This window comes from Leptosomus discolor, chromosome 6 (assembly GCF_034619465.1).
Source record: "Leptosomus discolor isolate bLepDis1 chromosome 6, bLepDis1.hap2, whole genome shotgun sequence".
In the NCBI taxonomy this organism is placed as follows: domain Eukaryota; kingdom Metazoa; phylum Chordata; class Aves; order Leptosomiformes; family Leptosomidae; genus Leptosomus; species Leptosomus discolor.
Genome location: NC_141396.1, coordinates 45,252,541 through 45,274,887, shown reverse-complemented (window position 1 = coordinate 45,274,887; position 22,347 = coordinate 45,252,541). Strand labels below are relative to the sequence as shown.

The window sequence follows — 22,347 nt, the reverse complement described above, 5'->3', positions numbered from 1 at the left end:
ATTTATTTTCTCAGTATGCATTGTGAAATAATTACCATCAATATTTTTGAACAATCCTATCCAAAACTTTCTGAAGTCACTTGCAAGGGGAGACAAATAAAGTAAGAGAAAGTTCATTTCACCTGAATCTTCTATGGAAACCAGAGAAGCACCTAAAAATATAAATTAAATGTTACATATCATTTCAGCAAGATTTTCCATTAGAAATTAATTATCTCGGTAAACGATCATTACATGTTTTGTGATCAGCTTTTTCATGTGGTAGAAAAGCTTGATAATAAATTTAAATTAGCTGTAGCTTATAATTGATATACATACACACACATCTAGGTATTATCTCTTGGTTCTGGATCAAAAAACCAAACACACAGACAACCTGTAAAATAGCTTGATAAAAAAAAAGGCACTTACCCATTTGAATACATGTCATGGAAGCATCAGGCCAGCTTTCCTCAGAAGTGGTGTGAACGTAGTAGCAATGGCCACGGAAGGGAATCCAAGACCTACCACGCTTCGGTTCAGGACACTTTCCAGGAAGCTGTGGTGGTTCACTAGGGATTAACTCTGTTAAGAGACACATGTTTCAGTGGGGTCTTAAAGGCCAAGGGAAACATATGCTCCTGCACCACACATCAGCCCTACCAATTTGACAGTGATTCCAGGAAAAGGAATCTCCCATAGACTTAACTAATGATAAAAGACTGAACTAAACATGGTAAAGTAGTATAAACTGTACTGGTTGGAGCTGGTTCTCCAATCTGCTAAAGGCGGCTTGCACCAGTCTAACTGCAATTGTCTTCGGCAAGGCAATTTTTACTTAAAACTTGTGCAACAGAAAGAGGAACGAGTCGGTATACATGAAGGATCTCCACACCACCACCACAAGCCAGTGGCTTGTGTCCAACCAGTTCGTAGCAAGGTCAGTCAGAGAAGCTGTCTGGGCCTGCCCTTGTACATACGTCCTAAATGATGTAAAAGTAGAATTCACAGCCTATGGCATTGCCTGATTAAAGCCAAAGCAGAACTTAAATGAATATGAAATTTGCAGTGAAGTATAGTGCAGAGATCATGAAATTCATATATAATTTAAAACATGTTTGAATATTAGGTGCAATATTTGAGCTCTAAAGTATCTCAGCAGAAGCTTACCAGGATCTTATACTTTTAACAAATATAAACTAATCATTTGGCTGCTACACTGACAGAAGTTTCTTATCTCCTAGTATTACAAAAGATACTTTTAAATGCAAAAATCTATCATTAATCTATTTATAGTTAGGCTAAAGTTGATCAATTCTGTAGTACTTGACAAACAAGGATGCAGAAAAGAACTATTGCATGTGGCATGAAGTACTGCCGTCGCCTTTATGATATGCATGTGTTGACTGGCCTGTGAAATGAAATGTCTGGAAATCACTCAAGACAGACTGGATCTGGGAGTTCTTTCTTAACAAAAGCAATAGTTTATCACAAGAAATACACCATCTATCACAATCTTTGCGTATGTGGAAAAGCTAAATTGAAATAAAGATGTTAATTTAAATCCCAGCCTCCCAAATCACATTTCTCCTGTTCACAGCTTACCATCGGATTGTTTACAAAGAGAGAAAAATGTTTCATTACAGGGTGCTGTCTTCCAAAAGCCATCCAAATCTAAATAGACACAGGCTGTGTTCTTATTTGGTTCTCCACTGGCCCAGTTATGGTACCTGCTCCTCCTTCTATCTGACCATATGTAATGGCCACGAGTCTAAAATCAAATGGCAATAAAGACTATCACAAACAAGAATTAGACTGAAAGAACATTAAGATTGCACTTGAAGATATGTAAAAATTAGAAAAACTCAGAATCATGGTTTCTTGCACAAAATAATTCATCCTCTGTCATGGATACATAACAGTCTAGTCCAGACTTCCACCCCCCACAGCAGTCAGGGCAGTGGTCCTACAGATGTTTACTTAGTACGCAGCCTACATTATTCAATTCACATCATCCATCTCATGCAGTAAATGGCCAAAAGGCCTTGCAGTAACAAATGTGAATACATAGTTGAAGATTTTATCAGAGTCCACATATACATTCAAATCAAATAAAGACTGCAGAGAAACTGTTGTTAGCATTCCCCTAACACGGGCTTCTCTATATATTTAGAAAGCAAAAAGAAAAAGCAGAGGTTTCATTGGAGAAAGGAATATTGATGACGTTTCTCACAGAGCACACACCACAGACCTCTGCCATGCTGACAGGGCTGGTGATAGGTTTCTACTTCTTGCAAGGACCAGCTACTAGCAAAAAGCTAAACATGTATTTTTTTTGGTGGATTTCACCACTATTTGCAGAAGATGACCAGCATCACTCACATCTGTGGCTCCTGTCATCCCATCCTGCGCAGCCCAGTCCCTTCTTCCTGTGATCTTTGGAGGCAGGCTCACATCCGGTTCTTTGTGCCAGTTCCTTTCCTGTCCTTTTTCCTTTGAAGTCCACATTTCATCCCAGATTCCTGTCTAATCCTGATTTCCCCATGTCTGCTCTCACCAAAGTCCAGCTCGGGTTCCTCTCACCTCAGCACCTGTGCCCTCCCTCAGTCCTGTATCCCAACAAGCTCCGGCTCTGCCTCTCCCTTGATTTCCTCACCACTTCAGTTCCACAAATATCCAGCTACATCATCTTTTTTCGTGTTCTTTTTACGTCCCTCTGACAGATGCTTCCTCTTTCAGACCTTTCCACTCTTCACTGACTGAGTTTGTTGGCAGTTTTTCAGAATGCACTGGCTTCACCTCCCAAAACCAGCCTAAGGTGTCGCCATCACCAGAGGCGTTCCTGCTCCTAAGCTGCACCCTGCCATTTCCCCTACTGCCCAGCACAAGCTCTTGTAGTGCTAGGCTGTGAATTAAAACAAAACTTAACCTCTCGAAGAAAGAACTCTTGTTAACCCAATTTGTTTCTGTGATGTGCTCCATAATGTGTCTTCAGAAATGGCAACACTTCCCAACATGAGCCTGTGGTAGACCATGTCATAGGAAGTGGAAACTCCATAGCCACTTTTACCACTGAAGCCACTGTTTGCTGCAGCAACATTCTTGGTAGCCTGTGAAATGTGGGCTGTGGCAGTTCTCACTTACATTATGGCCAAACATTTCGATGGGTAAAACCCCTGAAATGGAGGGAAGTCAAGTCCCTCAGCAAGGTTTTGATGCCTGCCACACATTCATGGATCTGACCGATTGTGCTCTCATGGGAGCAAACGGTGCTCATAGCAGTGGATCCTGTCAACCTCTGAGCAAGAAATATGGCTGATCTATGCTGACCCAGGGTAGCAGGATGGTTGTCACAAGCATTTGATGGACTCACTGTGTTGCTGTTAAGACCAATCCATACAGGCTCCCCATGCTTTAATATTTGTAACCACAAGTAAGAGTCAACATAAGGATCCAAAACACTGGCGAGTTCTGCAAACTGGTCTCTGCAGTTCTTCTGTGCTTCTTCCCAGGTCATTTTGTAGTTGATGACTGAATAGCGCTCATCACCATAATTGTTAAAGCCGAACACTGGAACTATGGGTGGGGAGTTTGGCAGTTTGGGGTCTGTAATGAGCAAACAAACAAAAAGAAAAGTCAAATGCTTTATATCAGCAAGACATATAGCACTGAGAGAAGATCTAGTGTACTGGAGTAGTCAAGTAATTAAGAGAGGCTGGAATAACAGATTCAGATGTATCCCAACTACCACTGCAGCCGTGTTTTCATGTTGTGTGACAAAATTTTCTAATTCTTTTCAGAATGGCCTTTTAGCATTGATATCTCTGTCACCTCTAGGAACATGCCTTGTAAGCTCTAGACCTTCCCAAAGGACACTGTAATGATGTAGGGCATTAAAGGGAACAATTCCTCCACTTTTTCCAAGACATATTAGCATTTGTTGTATTTCTGACAAGGAACAGGGTACAGTAAGGGTACCATGAGCAAGCAGAGGGATACACCTGCTGCTGCTGAAATTGCCTGAGTAAGTCTGTAAAGGAAATCAAGCGGGGCAGTTTTTCAAAGTAAAGATGGTTTAGGCCTTTTAAGTGTAACAGTAGAATTTCAGTTTTGAAGAATTTACCCATATAAAGACAAAGTACTATTCTCTCTCTCTCCCACCTGATCACCAAAGATAGTAAAATACATGACGATCCATAGATCTTTTAAATTTTTTTTTATTTACTGGTCTAGTCCTTAAAATAGGAAAGATTAAGCGTTTCCCTCCAAAAAATAAAATGTGTACTCATTTCATTAAAATGGTCCTTAGTGTATGTGATACTGTCAATTACCTTCAGTTAAAACAGAGTTGAATACGGGAAAGTTACTTGTAACACCAGCCTGACATAACCACAATAAATCAGCTGTACTCGAACCGGTGAAAGAAAACTCACCAGAGTTTTTCTGGCATATGTAGCTTTTGCTTGTTTTACATTCTTCGTCTTTCCATTTCCCTGCCTGTTCAATAGGGTTCTTCATCATAAAGACACAGTCATCCTACAGGGGAGATGAGATTAACAAGAAAAAGATGTGGATAGATAAGAAACACTCCTACTCCTTCTGGATACACAGACTCACCTATCAAAGGCAGGCACACCCAGATGAATAACATGAAGGTCATGTACATGAACTCATACAAGCAATGGTCAGGAGCAGTAATACAACAATAAGCATTTACAACTCGGCCCTGGGAAAGCTTGCACTTGGATGATGGAAGGAGTTGCAAAGCACAGCACAGAGGCAGAAAGAAGTGCCTGGGACTATCCGCATGTCTGTAATCTCTGTGCATGCACGTGTGGGAGTGTGTGGGTGGAATGCATGTGCTAGGTCTGGCCCACAGGACATTTCAGCTCTGTTGCTGGTTTCCTGGAGGTTATGGGGAAACTCCTCACCACTGAAGCTTGCCTGGAGAGCCAAAATCTTTTTCCTGACCTAATTCAGCACTAGGAACCAAAGTTGTCACAACAGTGCAGCTATGTAGAGGTAGCGATCGGAAAAAACATTTTGTGGGGAACACTTCCCAAATGCTTTCCACTGCAATTTGGGCTTTTCACCTTCCTCCTCTTCCTCCCAGAGCATGAGAAGTGACTGCTTGGCTTTCTGCATCAGGAGACAGCAGCTCTACCCACCTCATATCAGCATTACCTCATGCTGCCCCCAAACCTCCTCAAGGGCATCAGCCCAGGTACGGACTGCAAGTGAAGGAAGTTGTATGTGGAGCAATGGGCACAACCTTCTACAGAAAGCGTACACATGTGTGCGATAGGGATGTCCTGGAGATCCAAAAACCCAGCTCTAGCCTGGATGGCAGCAGAGGTTGGACCACACAGAACTTTTTCCCATTTTAGCTGAGCTCAAAGCAATTCTATTATGAAAAAGAGAGAAACTTGGTAAAGCTAGCACAGGAGTACAGATAAAGTACTATCAAGCAGTATTCTACATCAGCCATTTTCTGATTATTGAATAACACTCAGTTTTGTCTTGCAATTAAACACAAAATGGTATAGCAGTGCTGAAAGCTGCAAAGCATGCATAAGAAATCTTCCATAAGGAAGATTAGAGAGAGAAAATAAAAGTGAGAAAGGGAGACCCAGTCTCCCTTTTTTGAGGATTTCGTTCAATGTATTTATCTTAATAAGCTCAGCACCAAGAAAGGTAAATATATGCAGTTATCTGAGTATTTTCATCAAGTCTAAACAACATTCATTACATCCCAAAATTATACAGTTACTGCTATGCTATGGTTTATTTGAATCTCCTGATCAGTCATGGTAAAGGGAGGGAAATTGCTCACTTGTCTGAGTTTTGCATAATGCTTCCAAACCTCTGTCTGGATTCATAATGAACCATGACAAAACAGAGGAGCTGAAAAAAAATATGTGAAGGTAGATGTCCCACATGATTACTCTACTTTTAAAAGCAAAAAGATTACTAAAACTCTTCGTAAAGGAAATTTCATAGAAAATACAGTAGTAGCTACATACCTTTTATTCATCTACCAAAGTTATACTGTTTAGGTGATAAAGAGAAACTGATGTTTACCTTGCTATAGTAACTTCGGGAACCTTTTGCCCAATTTGTATAGTAAACTGGGCTTCCATCTGTCCATAAGAAAGTGTGCTCATGATTTATGTCATTCAGTCCAATCCAAGCATCTGTTTCAGCATTTTTTAAGAGGGACATGAGGAAAGCTGAAGGAAAAAAAAAAAGAAGAATTGAATGAGGAGGGAAATCGAATGAGCCTTTCCCCAACAGTGCAGACTTTAGAGTGCCTGGAACCAGGACGATGAATTTTGTTTTTTTCTTTTTTAATAAGTGGTAATCTTATGATAAAAATAAAAAGGATAGTCATCTGATGTTAAAGACAGAAAACTTATTTACAAACTCAAAGATGGGCAAATTTTCATACATAACACAGTTTTCAGAATTTTTTAAGGAATGTATGTGTACACTCTTCCGTGTTGTCCATCATCTGAGGAAGCAGAGAAAATGTTCTAAAGGTATTCCAGAAATTAACATGAGTACACTAAACTTTGACGCATAGAAAATGAGCCTACAGACTATGCATTCCCTTTTCTTCTTAGGTAACTTCTTGGTTAACCAGACTTTGTAACTTCATTTCTAAACAGGCATAACAAAACTAAAACTACTTAATAACCAACTATGTATGTAGAGAGCTCAGCTTTTTGGTAGGCCAGATGCTGTTTCCCTTAGCTCCTGCCTAGACTGACTTTCCACTAAAAGAATGTCCTTCCTCTGCTATAGAAAAAGTATAAACCACAAGCACTTGTGGAGTGAGCCAGAAGATGGTCCATGTGCAGTCCTCAGGACCTGAGGCACTAAATTTCCTCAGCAAACATGAGGCCTCACTAAAAAGGCTGTAACACACTGAGCAGCAAGACCAGCTGGCTGAGGTCCAGCAGAGCAAGGGGAGCGAAGGGAAGTTGGGACTCCAGCATTGGAGCCTTCTGCTGCCTGGGGATGTGTCTTCCACTGACACCCACAGCATTTGGCTCAGCAGCTAGGTACACAGTGATTTGTTTTGGATATTACTCCCTTTGTGTGCTATTTTTACATGTACACTTCAAAAAACCCTAAAATATGGACATTTCATTATATAACAAGCCTCTAATATAAAATCTTAATATTTGAATAGTATGAATTGCTTTGTACATCCTATATTCACCCCAAAGCCATGATTTTAAAAGTCAAACAAGACACTAAAACCTATGCAAGCATTTTTCCAAAGGTGCAATTTCTCATTCAACAGAACTTCATATTAATATGGTATAAATAATAGCATATATTGCAGAAGCTATAACATCTGTTTTAATCTGTTTATCAGGAATTACTTGATGTATCAAAACATTGGTACTTTATACCTTGTGTTTCCTTTTTCGATATAGTAGCCAGGTTTCCTTCAAAATTAATGCAATTGTTCCGTGCAACATGCCACGTCAATGTTTCATTTTCATTAAGGCCAAATACTTTGAAACACTGAAAAAAGAGAAGTGTGCCATATCAGTTACTGAATGGTGTTTTAATTTCTGGTGGAAGCACCTCTGCTTGTAACAAATAATGAAAGCTGGATATTTTAAGCAAAAAGGGAGATTAGCTAATTCAGCAGTCCTTTCTAGCTTGTCTTTAGGTCTTTATGAAAGAGGAGATCTATACTAGAAAACTAGTATAAACCCCAATATTTTAGCATACCCTGGGAATAAGGAATATGTCAGTCTAATGATTTCGGTAGAAATTATGTTAAAGCTTCTGAGGACACTTCTGAGGTGTGACTTTGTGGGAGGAATACCTAAGAAGACCTCAGAAAACAAACAAGGATAAGTGATGTTATTGAAGCTAAACATCTCAGTGTCTGTTGCCCTGTTTATCAAACCAGGCTTGGTTCTCCCAGGACAATCACAGAAAGAGAATGATTCTGACATTACAAAGAAAACCATGTATTCACCATTTATCGTAATATGATCAATGAGATGTAACCAAGACCTCATTAGACAGCTTTGTCAGAGTCGAGCAACCTAAATGTGTTAAATAACGCATGCAACTGTAAAGTTAATTGAGCAATTTAGGGAAAAAGTTGGGCAAAAGAGAGGTAGCCCCATGACAGTGAGGAGTGGTGTGTGAACACTTGGAGATGAGTCAAGGAAGGAGCCTTTGGATTTTAAATACATCCAGTCTCTTATCCTGAACTTCTGTCTTTTGAGAAGATTAAGAGTGTGGTGAAGCTTACAACTCGATTATTTAAAAATATTAACAGCTGTTTGGTTATAGAAAAAACCTGATAAATTTGCACAATGGAAGGTGCCTTCCTGCCTTCAGAGCCAATGCATAGTAGACAAGGGATGAATAAGTGTTGAGGCAACCTGTGACAGCCAGATAAGCTCAGCAAGTAAACACGAACATACAACAGCTCCACTAAGGTAAGTTAATAATAATCTCTATTTCAGGAATCGTATTTTTAGAGCATTTAAATATACACACAATCAGAACATATTTTGTGATAACTGAAAACCCTGCTGCAACTGAAAAACTGCATCAAAGACGGTTTTTATTCTGCTTTTTTAAAAATACAACATACTGACATTTCATACTGCACCTTGTTATCAAAGAGGAGCCAGTCTTCTGGACACCCACCCTTTGGTGGTGGTGAAGTGGGAGCAACAGTTGGACGAACAGTACTGTTAAGCCTTTCACAGATGAAAGGCTCAACACTGCCACAGTTGAGATCATTCCATGTACCTGAAAGAAAATTAGAATAAAAGGAAATCAAAATGCAACTGAGACTGGGATAAAAAGTGTCCTTTCCTAAGGCAAATCTATCATAGGAAGCAGAACTGATTACAGTATTTGCATTTCTCTCCCCCAGAAATAATGAGTAATTTTTATATATGTTGCTTAGAAACGTTCAAGTTTCCAGCAAAATTCAGAATATGAATGTTGTGTCTGAGAACAGAAATATTTCAATATTGCAAAACCATGGCATTGCCAAAGGGAAGTTTTAGTTCAAATGCTTAGTTCACCTCTCTAAGATCTGTAAGATATCTAGGATCACTCTGTCTACTCGGTCCTTGTTACCTCTCTACCTGAGCTTCTCACAGTCCAATAATTTTCTGGGTATCTTTTCTCCCTATGGGAGTTTGATATAAGAATATACCATTAACATCATCATCCCTATTTTACAGATCAGGAATTAATAAGACAATGGCATTCATTTCATTAGCTGCAGTAACAAGCTAATTATCTACAGCAGAGCTAATCACACCTTATGTTTAATGGAGAAGTTGTCATAGTAATTCAGTGAAGTTAAGGACATAATTCATCTTATCTTAAAGAAGATCTCCAAAACAGGACATAAACTCCCCAAAAGTGTTCACTTCCTTCCATTGACCTCTAATAGAGCCTAGGAAGATTACCTCAGCTATAGATTTTGAGACTAGAAATGTTTAAAAGGAGGTTAACTGCTCCAAAGAAGACTAAGAAATCTTCCAAAGAAGACCCCACTTTTCTCAAAGTACTTGGCTAGTGTAAGCACAATTACTTCCAACTCTCTGTATTAAATTTATTTGTATTTAATTAAAATAGTGTATAGCATTGTTTAGTAATAATCAAAGAAGTGCCCAGGCCCTAGATTTTTAGGAACTGCACAAATGATAACAGACAGCTGATGTCCATGAGAGATAGTCATAAAATGGACGGAGGTTAGAGGAAAAACAATGCTGACTCTATCTGCAGATGGTCTGATGCTTAACCGATTTGTTCATGTCGAAATTTTCTGACACAGCTAGGAATCAAATTGCAGATGTAATCCAACGTGTTAGCACGTAGAGTTGAATTTTCTTAAAGTGCATAAATGGAAGAAGAGAACATGATTTATTTTCCTGTGCTTTTTAAACATTCTATCAAACATCAGCCCACTCAGTATTATAACCCACCCAGCCTTGCACATGCAGCCCTCCCAAGTCTGTGCCACACGAAGCAGACTGAATGTGGTTACAGCACCCACCTGTTTGGGTATACATGACCACACAGTTTTCATCATTATTTGCAAAATTGGGTTCATTTGGAGCCCAGGCAACATAGTTCACTGGAGTTCCATCCATCCACCTGAAAGAAGTATTTTGGGCAAACAATAATTCTTCACTGAATTAGTCAATATTTCTTTGCAAAGGACGTGTTAGACCTTTGTATTTTAAGTTTCCTACATCCTAGCTTACAAACGTGTTGTTCTCTGGTAAAAGAAAACCAAGACCTTCCAGTTGGAATTAGTAAAAAATATCTTTATATCAACTGCCTTCTCTGTTGACCTGGACTAGGTCTGACCTAATCGTCTCAGCTGGTGCTCCCAACCTTTCTTGGTCTCTGAACATTGATAGCCTGCAGGAAACACACCAGCGTAGCGCTGGACCTGACTTTCTCTGGAGCACAGAAACAGATATCTGAGTCTATTTTAGTAATTTCCTGAGTCCAAAAGCAGTAATATAAGATCTCGTAGCATAAGAGAGAGACTTGAACCACATACTGAGGACCACTTGGAACCATTCTGTTAAACAAAGGAAATCTTTAATATTATACAGCTATTGCTTTCAGTTGTGTGTCATTTCCCGGTTTGATGATTCACAAATTAATTCCCAAAAAGTAGCCAAGAAAAATGTGAAAAAGGCTCAGTGTGCTGGAAGGAGGAAAGTCAAGTGGGGAATCTGACAAGACAGAGCCTTCAGACAACATCAGCTCTGGTGCAATTTCATGTTTTCCCAGTTTTGAAGACTAAGCAACTGTATCCGTGTTTTTGCAAGTAAACTACAAATAAGGAATTCAACAGGATGCCTAGCTGCTTCCACTTGCAAATCTCCTGAGCCAAATAGGAAAAAACAGTACATAATAATCTGGGAGAAATAATATAAAGACAAATAGAGACCCAAACATCCAACAGGGAGGGGGGTGAAACTAGTGAGGGAGTACGGGAGAACTGGACAAACAGTGTTTCCTGAGCAGTGGATGTGATGCAGAAAGCAGGAGCTCCAGGTGAGCCTATTCAGTCTCTGTGGCTTGCGGCCAAGAAAGACATCCTGAGGCAACAGAAGAAAGACTGAAATGAAGAGGCTGAGATTCATCTGACCAAGCTTCAAATCCCAGGAGAAGGTACTAGAAAAAGAGATGAGGGGTGGGGAGGGGAGAAGAATGCCACAGGAGAAATGTCTCTGTAACTCATCTAAGGCTCCAGGGGAGGTTTAGGACACTCCCAGGGCACTTTGTTTCCAAAGACATTTGTAGAAGTGTAACAACTCCGTGTAGCCTGAAGCTGTCCTGCCCTGGGCACTGACAGTACAACCATCTGGAAATTACCTTTCAGGCAAGGGCTTTCTCTTACGAACCCACTTGATGCCTCTCACTGAAGGTTTTGAAGGTTCTTTTTCTTTGATCTTTTGAATATTCAGTAATGTCTGCAAGTACCGTCTGGAGCATCCTAGAGACCTCGAACCAATTTTATCTTTCATCTAACAAGGAAAATGGGATGACACTGCACTGACTAAGTGAACATCTCAGCCTCACAATACAAAAGCAGAGTGTAGAACCAAAAGAAGGGGAAATATTATGGGAGAAGTGTGTTCCTGAGGAGTAGAATCCTATTTTCAAACTTTACACCAAGACATGGAAGTAGACAGGATGTGTTGGTCATTGAAATCCAACAGTCTCTTACAGACAGCCATGCCAAATATTCACATTATGAATCTGACAAACTTAATTTGTTTTTACCCACCGGAATGTCTTGTCAAGGCTCACACTTAAGCCAATATAAAAGTTATTTCCCCAGTCTTTATAGAAAGTCTGAAACACAAAAAATAAGAATTTTAGTGAGCTGTAAGAAAACAGATTTCAAATAAAATAAGCAAGCTCTCAGACAAATGTTAGTTTCAGTTGTACAATTGCATAGTATGCGATGTGCAGGGAGTTGCTGGGAGTGTGTGCCTGAATGACAAAATCCAGAATTTTCCTCCATTTTCCAGTATTTAAATTAAAAAAAAAAAAAAAAAAGCAGGATAGGATGAAAAAGAATGGAGCAAAAAGCTATGTTAAGAAGATAAGAACAACCTCTTAAACAGGCTATAAAAAAAACCAACACTTTTAAGAGTTTTAGGAAAGAATAGTGAGAATTTGTTGAAAGGCTACAAGTAAATAGTGGGGTTTAGTACTTAATCATGGGGAGGAAAGAAAGGAATCATATTTTTTTTAATAGTATGGAAACTATTTCCAAAAAAGTATATCATTATTAGGTTATTCTCTTCCTATTAGAAAATATTCTGGCTTAAACCTTCAATGAAAATCTGAAATCTGTTTTGATGAAAAAAGGGAAAAAGCTTTCCTTGAATTCTGTGAAGAGAATGAGTTGGAAAATAAAACATACTCTGTAACTGTAGCTTTCAGCTAAACAGAGCAAGGTTTTTTGAAAGTTGCACCCTGAAAGTCTTCTTGAAAAGAAGCTAAGGGTTTGTCTACATGTAGCAATTTGTCAGAATAATGATTATGGAAAAGCTCCTAAGTAGATAAGCCCATGAAAGGTGGCACTGATCATTTTTATGATAGGGACCACTTTCTAATATTTCACAAGCCGGCTGAAAAAGGTACCTCAGTGCAGGAGAGAATGGTGCATTTTTGAAGTAAAAAATGTTTCTTACATATTTCCAAAGAAAATTTCTTTCACTTTCGCTCTCAATGACAGCAAGATCACCACCATTCTTCTTGCAAAAGTCCCTGGCTTTTTCCACAGGCATTGGTTCCTGGCTGAAGTAGTATTCCTTGTGATTATATATTATCCAATCATCTTCACTAACAATATATTCATAATCTGCAAGGTAAAACATCAAGCAGCCTGTAATAGAAATTAACATCATTATACTTTAATTTATTTCTGTTACTGGAAGTACAAGACTTACCAAATGTGGAAGCAGGCTCTGGTTTCAGTGATGCTCCTGCAATGGAAATCAACATCTGAGTCTATTACTTTTCTCAGACAACTCTCAACTAAATATACATATACAGTTGTAAGCATTTTAATTCCAAGTAATAAAATGAATCTTAGGGGTTACTCAGTGTGTTTACTTTTGTCACAGAATTTCTCAGAATTTCTGAAAAAGATGGTGTTACACTCAGCAAATTACCATGTTAGAGTTGATCATAAGCTTACAGAAACTATGCCCAGCTTCAGGCTGAGTATTTTACTTCCTTAACTTGATGCATATGCATCCTAAACGTACACATGTATCTCATGGATGAACTCATAGTTTTCAAAAGCTTTTATTTAAATTAAAATGTATTGTTTCATTGTGCTTGGTGGCACAGCTGGCTCCAATATGTGCAGATAGTGTGATCTGACCTGGAAAGGATGTTCTTATCTGCCTCTAAAAGTTGCTTTAGACTATCTTACCTTTTTTTATTTGGCAAACATAGTTCTGCATATGTTCACAAAATAAATCATTCCAGTTCATATTATTGTAGCCACTAAACACACCACATTTTTCATTTCCATCGTAATTGTTTGGTTCTCCATTTGCCCATTTTTCAAAATTTACCTATAGTGGAAACACAGCTTTGTTACTATTTTCCTTTTAAAGTGAAACAATTGTCTTATATTGTCCTGTTAAAGAAGAATGTACTTCATTTGATTTCATGGTCCATCTTGTACTTTGATGCCAGATCTTGTAAGGAGAAGGACATGACCCTTGCATAGCATAATGTTTCATCTGTGTATTTATAACCCAAGAAGTTGCTTCCCTTTTTGTTATCAGGAGAGATTAAGTTGTCCTATAAAGCTCTAGAAAGAAGTATCTAAGTACCTTCCTCTGACCCCTGGGCTGGTTATCCCACTCTGATGTTTCAACCTGAGACAATCCACCAGTGCTGCCATATGGACTTGAGCCTTGCAGACCTTGATCTACTTAAGACAGCAAGGGCAACAAAGCCGAGCTTGTGTAGACACACCAAATTATTTATAACAGTAAATGACAAATGGGAATATAATTGGTACAAGCAGATTTGCTTAGATCAAGAGAGATATTCAATCACATTTGGTGTTATTTCATTACTCTATATGTCACAGTGTTACCTATAACTATGAACTATCAAAAGATAAAAACTAATTCCTACAGTAGAACTGGGTAGTAAGGCCTTAAGGTCACTTTCGGCTTGTATAGGAGGAGTTGTGAGTGCTGTCTGCCAAAATACACATGGAAAAATTAGACAAAAAGCTGGAAGAATAATTTATTTACTCACTGGTGAGCCATCACTCCATATAAATCCACTGTCGGAGTCCAAGGCACTTAAACCCATCCAGTAAGAGAAGTGATGATATTCTCTGTCTCTGAATGATTACAATTATAGGCAATCAGACAGTGTGAAATAGAGAAGGAGAATGTACATCATTACATTATTCTCAGTATTTTGATGCTTGAAGTGTGATTTAAGACTGTCATATAAAGTAATTATTCAATTGTAATGTGGGGAAAAATACCCTGGCACTGCATGTGGCAGGAACCAGTGACACACAGCTTCATGCAAAAGATCACAGGTGTCACGAGTCCCCACATACTGAGTTAAAAGAAAATATATTTTAAGGTCTTGGTTCCACCAAGTAGCTTAGGCATCCAAATTCAGACCTGTCTGTACTCATAGGCCTGATTTAAACATTTATATAAGCACATCAGTAGGTCAGGCTTTCCTTAGTTTCCCAATTTTTCACATTAACTAATGAAGGAAAGCAAACTATTCCTTTAATCAAGAGTATTTCAACTACTGATCAACTACAAATGACCTAAAAAGATCAGTTTTATCTCCTTGAACTAAACTCAGTTGAAACCAGGTTTGATGATCCTCCTTTCATTTTTGTATGTGTTCAGGCTACTTCAATGCACAGCACCACCTTCCCAGGGGCCTGCCAAGAAAGCCTTTTGCTCATCTCTTTCTGCCCATTTCCTTCTGCTGCTTTGCAAGGATGTACCCCGACTTTGCAAAGTAGAAATTGATCACCAGAAAACCGTTATGTCTTTCAGAAAGGTAATTTTTTTAATCCCCCCTGCCCCCGTATTTAAACGATGGACTGTGAAGATACTTACAAGCTAGCTATAAGGCGTTGTTCTTCGTCATTGTGGATACATGCCAGATCTCCTCCTATGGCTCTGCAAAAATCTCTTGCACCAAACCATGTTTGCATTTTCTCCCTTCCTCCCTGAAAAATCTATGAAAAGAGGACAATTGAATATTGTGCTGAGTATCACAGAAATTTAGAAAGAGAATTCTGGACTTCTATCTTTCTTCTGTTCTCCTGGTCTCTAGTTTCAGGAATTTGTGCAACCATAAGACTGTGGTCATCTATCAAATCTGATTATTGCAACTTTGCGTTTGCTATCGTCTCAGAGTCCCTGTGATTCCAAGCTTCAGTTCAACCTACATACAGCACTTTCCAGCACTTCCTAGCCACGCCAGCTGGCGATGGCTGGAGACATTAGATAGGCAAGGTAAAATCCACCTTCCGTGAATACGTGAAACATATTCAAAATTACAAACATTTGCATTTGTGAATTAAACACCTACTTTGAAGCAGGAGCTGCTCTGAGAAACAGAGTGCCATTCCTCTGGGCACGATGGAAAAGGGGTCGTCGTTGGAGGAGGCGGGGGGGTCACTCCCTCCACCAGTTGCTTGCAGAGAAACATGTTTGTTTCTTCACAGTTCAAAATATCCCATAATCCAGCTGAAGTTCCTGTTGTCATGGCCACACAGCCTGACTCCCTTCCTTCATGAAACACAGAATTTTCACCTTATTGATAAACAGCTGCATCTTCTCAGAGTATATGCTACTTAAAAGTAACATGCCCCCACTCTGTCTGGATGCCAGTAGATCACGGTAGTTCACATGCATTTCAGCTAAATCATAAAAAGAAACTTTAACAAATTCCTTTTACATTATACTATGAATCACTTATCAAAACCATCAAACAACAAAAAGTGAATGATACCAGTGGACACACGCAGTCCCAGGTGGTCTACTGGAAGGAGTTACCACAATCCCTGGCTTGATCCCTTTAGCACAAAATGAAGTTGCGCTGTTGTTTCTGCTGCTTTATGCCAGAAGAGTTTCTAAACCACTTTTTAGCTTTCAAACCCTCACTTCTTGGGTCCCCAGAGCAGAAGCTCAGAGGCCCCCGTGGCACGTACCAGGCATTCCTGCATTCCAGTGAGTGAAGGTGACCGCATCCCCACTGGCCCACCGGAACGTCCCCTGCTCCTCCATGTCTGAGAGACCAATCCAGAAATACTTTGCTGGATTGAATCCAATTACAGAAGTCAAAAAGGCTTGTTCGTATCTGTGAAGAATAAGTACCAAACTGATGTATCACATTTTGTCAGAATATGTTCATTTCTTCAAACAGATCATTGTAGCAAATCTGGTACAGTTAAGGTGGTTTGTTAGTATGTGGGATAAGTATGGATTGAAGCAGAGGTCATGATCTTACTTTTATAGTTCTAATTGTCATATAAATTAACTTTTCTTTCATATTTTGGTAATGCGAATCATGTTTAGAATTTAGAGTGATTCTATTCTCCTTTTGTCCTGTACAATGAACAACACAAGCCAAACAATACTTGTGCTAATACAAATATGTTATTCATTCTGTATAAGTAAGTGCTATGGTGTTTTATTGAGCTTTATGATAACATTTAGGTCTTTAAATCTTGTTACTCTGGGGGAAAAAAAAAATCTACTTTTATTCTAAAAAGGGTAAGTATCTAGATCTGCCTGTTGGAAAGAAAAGGCTGAAAAGCTCAGATGCAGAAGAAATAAATAGTTCCATGTTTATCTGTTTATTTTTAATTCAATTAATTTTAAAACAATCTGGCAATCTGGAGGTGTTGGGGTACCGACTCAATTTTTTAATGTATGGAGTCAATAACAGTGTAGGTGTGCAGTCACAATGGCTTAAATGTTTGTATTAATGAATTACAAGCCCTTGATGTATTTTCTAATATCTCTTAATTTCTACTATAAGTTTTTGAATAAAGGAGTGATGTCATACTAGACATGGTGAGTAATGGCAAAGTAAAAAGAGATTTCTGTTTGGCCCCACCATCTGATTGCACACATGAAAGGACAAAAATTATGTTTCCATACCTGTCTCTCACAGTAGCCAGGTAACCTTTGTTGTCTTCACAGATTTGTTTTGCTGCTGAAAACGTTGCTGGTAGCTGCCCCACGGAGTAGCAGTAAAAGCCATGCTTCATCCAGCCCTGTCAGTGCCAACAGCAGAGATGCACGGAGGGGCTGTCAGATCGTGCAGCACGGTACACTTCCAAAAGCCATGTTAATACCACACCCCAAGTCAAAATTAATCTCAGAAGCTATGAGAAGAAACGAGGAGGATAATCTAATACAGCTTTTGTAGCCACAACCCTGCGTCTTGCCCCTTGATAAAGGACACAGAAGCAGTCATGAGCCATGGTTATGACTTGGAGCTGGCAAGCATGCTCACGGCCACTCTGCCCCTCCTTGTGCAAAGCCTGCTCTGCCTGCTTATTGTGTAAGTGTAGCTGCTGCAAGAGGCTACAAACAATCTGCGAAAACAGTCAGCTCAAATGACCCTGCCTCCTGTGGCAGATTGGTTGAACTGAGAAGGCTGCATGTAACCCAAGACCAGTGAGTTACAGCATGAAAAAATAATGACATGCTCTGCAGAGAGCGGCTTTTATGGGTGAAGTGACCAGTTCTGCACTTGGAGAGAGATGAGTGAAGAGCGCATGTAGGGGAATGAAAAAAGAGAAGTCGGTCTATGTTTTTATTAAATAAAGAACGAAGTTCCCCATTAGTCTTAGAAGTATCAGTACACTCAGAATTAAGTTTTCTAGGGCTTCACCAAGAACAGTCAATATAATTGACTTCTGTGATACTCACCATCATGGGAGTGAAAGTAAGATACAACAACCTTTCACTGCTTTTGTTTTACACTTACCTTCTGGCAGCCTGTGTAAGTAACCTTCTCTTCCCCTGATTCTTCTGCCAAAGGTTTCCTTTTACAGACGTAACCAAGTTTCGTTTCACAAGCGCTGTCAGCCCAGGACCCATCCTGGGCATGGTAAGGAAAAACCACAATAAAAAGTGAAATCTAGAGAAAATCCAGATCCAACAGGAATATTTGCCATCCTCAGAGAGAACCCTTCTCTCTTCATACGGCTGAGGCAGATTCAGCTCTTCTTCTTGCCTTGCTGCTTTCTCCAAAACTCCCACACAGGGAACACAATAAAGACAGTAAGGGCCATGTTTCCTCAGCAGTGTGAGAATGAGGGTTGCATGTATTAAAGATTCAGCGGCTGATGAAAGCAAGGAAGGAAACATGCTGTTCCACTCTATTCTCACCAGCATAGTAGTCATTATGTTCTTATAACCAGATGGCAATAGCAAGGAAATGCTGGATAAACTAAATACAAAATATGAAAAATGTATCATTCAAGTCTTTTTTCCATGGTATTATAGTATGTCATTTTATGCTGCGTATAAAACAAGACAGAATTTTTTGTACCTGATTTTTTGTGCCTCCAGTAATATGAGACTCCAAAGGAACTATTAAACCTGTATTTTAGGTGTTTTAGGGGAAACATAAGAAAATCCCTACTCCAAGAATTGCACTATGCCACTATGATCAGCCATGTTGAGTGTGAATTATGAGTTACTTCAGGCAATTTCAGATGGGAGATTTATCGTATCTGTTGCAGAGCAGACCAAGTCTCAGCGCAGTGCACTGCTTCTGGTGCTCCACCGTCTAGATCTGGTGTCCAGTCTCCCTCCACACTAAGATATTCTGAATTAAACCAAGTTCATAAAAACCTTTAAGATCCTTTACTTGTTTTCCTTTTTTTTTTTTTTTTTTTTTTTGTCACAGGTGTTTTCCTTCTTGGGGAGCACAAAGGACAGAAGAAAGTAGGAAAGTGGGAGAGAGACTTTTACCTCTCCCTTCATAACGACGCAGTCTGCCTTATTCCGTGTGTGGTTCGGCTCTCCCTGGTGCCATTTGGTGTAAGTCACAGGTGTCCCATCACTCCATTCAAAATACATTGGAAACCTGAAGTCATTTAGACCAATCCACAGCTCATCGTCTGGCTCTGGGAACACAAAGGTAATTGTAGGTATGGCTGTGTCCTAAAATGGTACAATCACATCTCACACCCACTTTTACTGAAGAAGGGCTTTTTAAAAAAACATTTAAGATGATGGTTACAATGATTAAATTAATAATAGCAACAGTATAATTCCAGATAAAAAGTGACCTGCAGGAATACTCACTGTACCCGAGCTGAGACACTGTAAAACTGTACTCCTCTATATTATGAATACTCGCCAGCTCTCCATCTTCTTTTCTGCAGGAAGACTGGGCTTCTTTCCATATTTTCGGTGTTCTGTAAATTCTATAGCAATGACCTGCGTAGGCCACCCATTCCCCAGGGCACTTAAAAAGCTTTGATTCACCTAAAAAAATATTTCAAACAATTAATGAGCAGTTCAGTTCAGTGCTTTCTTTTAATCAAAAAGACAATAACCTGTGCTGACATGAATTTGAAATATTGGAGCACATACTGGCAGAGGAGAGAAACAAAAGTCTGGGATCACAAATACAAAACAGATTTTTCTACCCCAATCATGCTGGGAGCTACTGAAACACTCTTTTACAGGATTAAATAAATACTAAGTAATTTGGCACACAGACTTGCAGGGCACAACTCCGTGTTAAATCTCTCTCTGTGAGGCTCTCGTTTCAGCCATGTTTTACAGAAAAGGTCCTCTTTTCCTACACAGACACTTTATGTTGGTGAATTTTGGAGATTTTGTGTATTTTTTCTCAGGAAACACCAGGTGCTCAGGTGCCAGTTGGAGCTCCTGCACAGCCCAAAACATATATCATCAAGCCCAGACACATTTATGTTATACCAGACACGACAGAAATCCCAGTGGCACAGAAATTTGTTCGGTGGCTATTTCTTGGTGTGAATTATGGCCAACCATCTTCCACTGCTGGAAAGTTCACATGGTCTGCACCTACACAGCAAACTGAAGAGGGCAGAGTGTGTGCCCAACATTGGTGTGTGCTCAACAATGTTGTTCAACGCTCCCTGCACATGGTTTTGACCTCCGCAAACTTGCATTACCCTGAACAACATCCAGGCGTGGTTCTGAGGTTAGCATGGGTCAGAAACGATTCTCAGTGAGCTGCCTGGATGCAGCCAGAATGCACAGGATACCAGCTCTGATGTGCCATTCATCCCCTGAGTCAGAGAATATTCTTACATACCAATATATAAGTCATTGAGCGAGTGACTGGACAGTCTGCTGCATGCTGGGAATTCCCAGGTGAAGTAACTGCACACCATTTCTTCACATAGTTAAGACCTAGTCTGCCTCAGGGGGAAAGGGAGCTCAATTGGGAAAAGGCGCCAGCCCCATATTGTGAATTTTTCTTTTCAGAATAGAGCAAAAAGGGTCACAGAGGGCAGGGAGAGCATAAGCTCACATCTTTTAGCAGGGCACAACTTTAGTGTAGTTTTCAGAGCATAGAACATTCATCAGTATCTCGTGGTCTGGATAACATGACTAAACACATAATTGTGCCTTCTTTAGGACCCTGGGATCTTTTCAAAATGATGAACAACACCTAGACATCATCTTTAGAATGACAGAGAAAATTAAAGTCTTCTCAGTGTTTGACCCAGGCCAACAACTGTAATGCTTTTGTTTTGACAGTATATTGACACTTCATATATGGCTCCTTCCCAGTATTTCTCGCTCACTGCAAAAATAACCTTACTTTTTCACCAGCTTACCTGAGGCAATAGTGGAGGAGTCTAAGGAGGAGTTTCTCTTTTGGCAGATATATCCCAGTTTCCGATCACACACCTGGTTTTCCCATTTGCCATTCCTACCTTGGAAGGTCCCACATATTTTTGCAGATTCCAGGGAGGGATTTCCTTTAGGAAAGAGGCACAGAATCCTGCTGTTAACACTGAAAATGTTCACCTCTTCAGAGGATGGAATGTGCAAGCTTTTGCAGCTGCAAAGCCACCGGTATATTATTCTTTAGAGTGGTAACTCCCAAGTAAGGTGACAAGGGAGCACCACTAGGATGGCCAAGAGGGCTGGCATTTCAAACATGAGACTCACCCCTCTTCTCCCATGCACTGCTTAAGAAGAAATTCAGTGTACTTGAAGTACGGCAGCACACAGAAAAAAGTTTTATAAAAGTTCATCTAAGACACAATTCTTTACGGGGTGGTAGTATGCAAACAACTCAACATCCTTTACTGTTGAACACCAGACATGAAATGCATATTTAACGCCACAGGAAATGCATATTTAACTCCACAGGAATACTTGCCCTTTGGATTCCCCTGTAGTCACACCAACTACTATAAAAATACGTAACATGCCAATATGCAAGATGGTGACTTAGATCCTAAGAAAAGGATGGAAACTTATTAAGATTAAATACATCAGATAAATGCCATAAGCAGTAACTGAGAACAATTGAAAATATTTTTTATGCAATGTCTCTCTTTAATTTGTTTTTCTTTTCTTTAAATTTTCTTTATAGCATTTTTCATTAGTTTTTTTTCTTTACATTGAATAATATGCCTGATGAGAAAATTGTGGATGGAAAAAAAATAGAATGAGGTATAGATATTTGGTTTTAATTGTTTTCTTGGATGAGCTATCTGCTTTTTCTGGGAAATTCAGAATTCATGAAGATCCATTCTTGGTGTAATCCCTACTGCTGCAATATCCTACCTTTCCCATAATACCCTGTAACCTGTGAAAATTCTGTGAAACCAAAGGAATTAGGTAGCAGGAATTTGGAGAAGATAATTTTGTCCCTGAAGCTCATCATTGTTTCAGAAACGTGCACTTACCCGGAGCCCAGTTTAGGTATCGGAAAGGACTGCCCCCGACCCATTGCCAGCCACCATCAAGTGCACTGAAAAGACCAGTCCAGAGCTTCGCATTGACACCCAGGTCACTAGTGAGCCCTAAGTGGCCAAAAGAAACAAACAGTCAAGTTACTAAATGCCTCTGATTTTGTAGGTTATTCAATAAAACTGGAAATAAAATTTTAAAGCATGGGGGAAAAAATGTGATAGCAGATATCTTTTTTTTTTTTAATGTAGATTAGTTTTTTTCCAGTATTTTAATACACCTCTTGTGAGAAAGGGACAAGCTTTTTAAGACTGTCACTAAGACCTATTTTCATAAGTATCCATGTCAAAGCTCTTGGAGCTGACCTACA

At 39.5% G+C, this 22,347-nt stretch overlaps 1 protein-coding gene across 3 annotated transcripts in view; it reads right to left on the bottom strand.

Moving 5' to 3' along the window:
- LOC104354543 (macrophage mannose receptor 1) overlaps positions 1-22,347 on the bottom strand; it is a 30,848-nt gene that overhangs the window by 3,718 nt on the left and 4,783 nt on the right. For 2 of the 3 annotated variants that reach the window (XM_086466715.1, XM_086466713.1), the window contains exons 5-27: positions 21,974-22,090; positions 20,891-21,034; positions 19,359-19,541; positions 19,023-19,177; positions 18,031-18,144; positions 17,196-17,311; positions 16,241-16,389; positions 15,619-15,818; positions 15,141-15,262; positions 14,302-14,389; positions 13,457-13,601; positions 12,966-13,001; positions 12,708-12,877; positions 11,792-11,859; positions 10,037-10,137; positions 8,630-8,772; positions 7,401-7,515; positions 6,061-6,209; positions 4,413-4,515; positions 3,353-3,585; positions 1,585-1,750; positions 412-564; positions 36-152 (exon numbers count right to left, since the gene is read on the bottom strand). In XM_086466715.1, coding sequence (XP_086322841.1) covers positions 36-152; positions 412-564; positions 1,585-1,750; positions 3,353-3,585; positions 4,413-4,515; positions 6,061-6,209; positions 7,401-7,515; positions 8,630-8,772; positions 10,037-10,137; positions 11,792-11,859; positions 12,708-12,877; positions 12,966-13,001; positions 13,457-13,601; positions 14,302-14,389; positions 15,141-15,262; positions 15,619-15,818; positions 16,241-16,389; positions 17,196-17,311; positions 18,031-18,144; positions 19,023-19,177; positions 19,359-19,541; positions 20,891-21,034; positions 21,974-22,090 — 3,087 coding nt within the window. Of the gene's footprint in view, positions 1-35; positions 153-411; positions 565-1,584; positions 1,751-3,352; positions 3,586-4,412; positions 4,516-6,060; positions 6,210-7,400; positions 7,516-8,629; positions 8,773-10,036; positions 10,138-11,791; positions 11,860-12,707; positions 12,878-12,965; positions 13,002-13,456; positions 13,602-14,301; positions 14,390-15,140; positions 15,263-15,618; positions 15,819-16,236; positions 16,390-17,195; positions 17,312-18,030; positions 18,145-19,022; positions 19,178-19,358; positions 19,542-20,890; positions 21,035-21,973; positions 22,091-22,347 lie in introns of all 3 variants that reach the window. The other variant, XM_086466716.1, reaches the window with a different exon arrangement.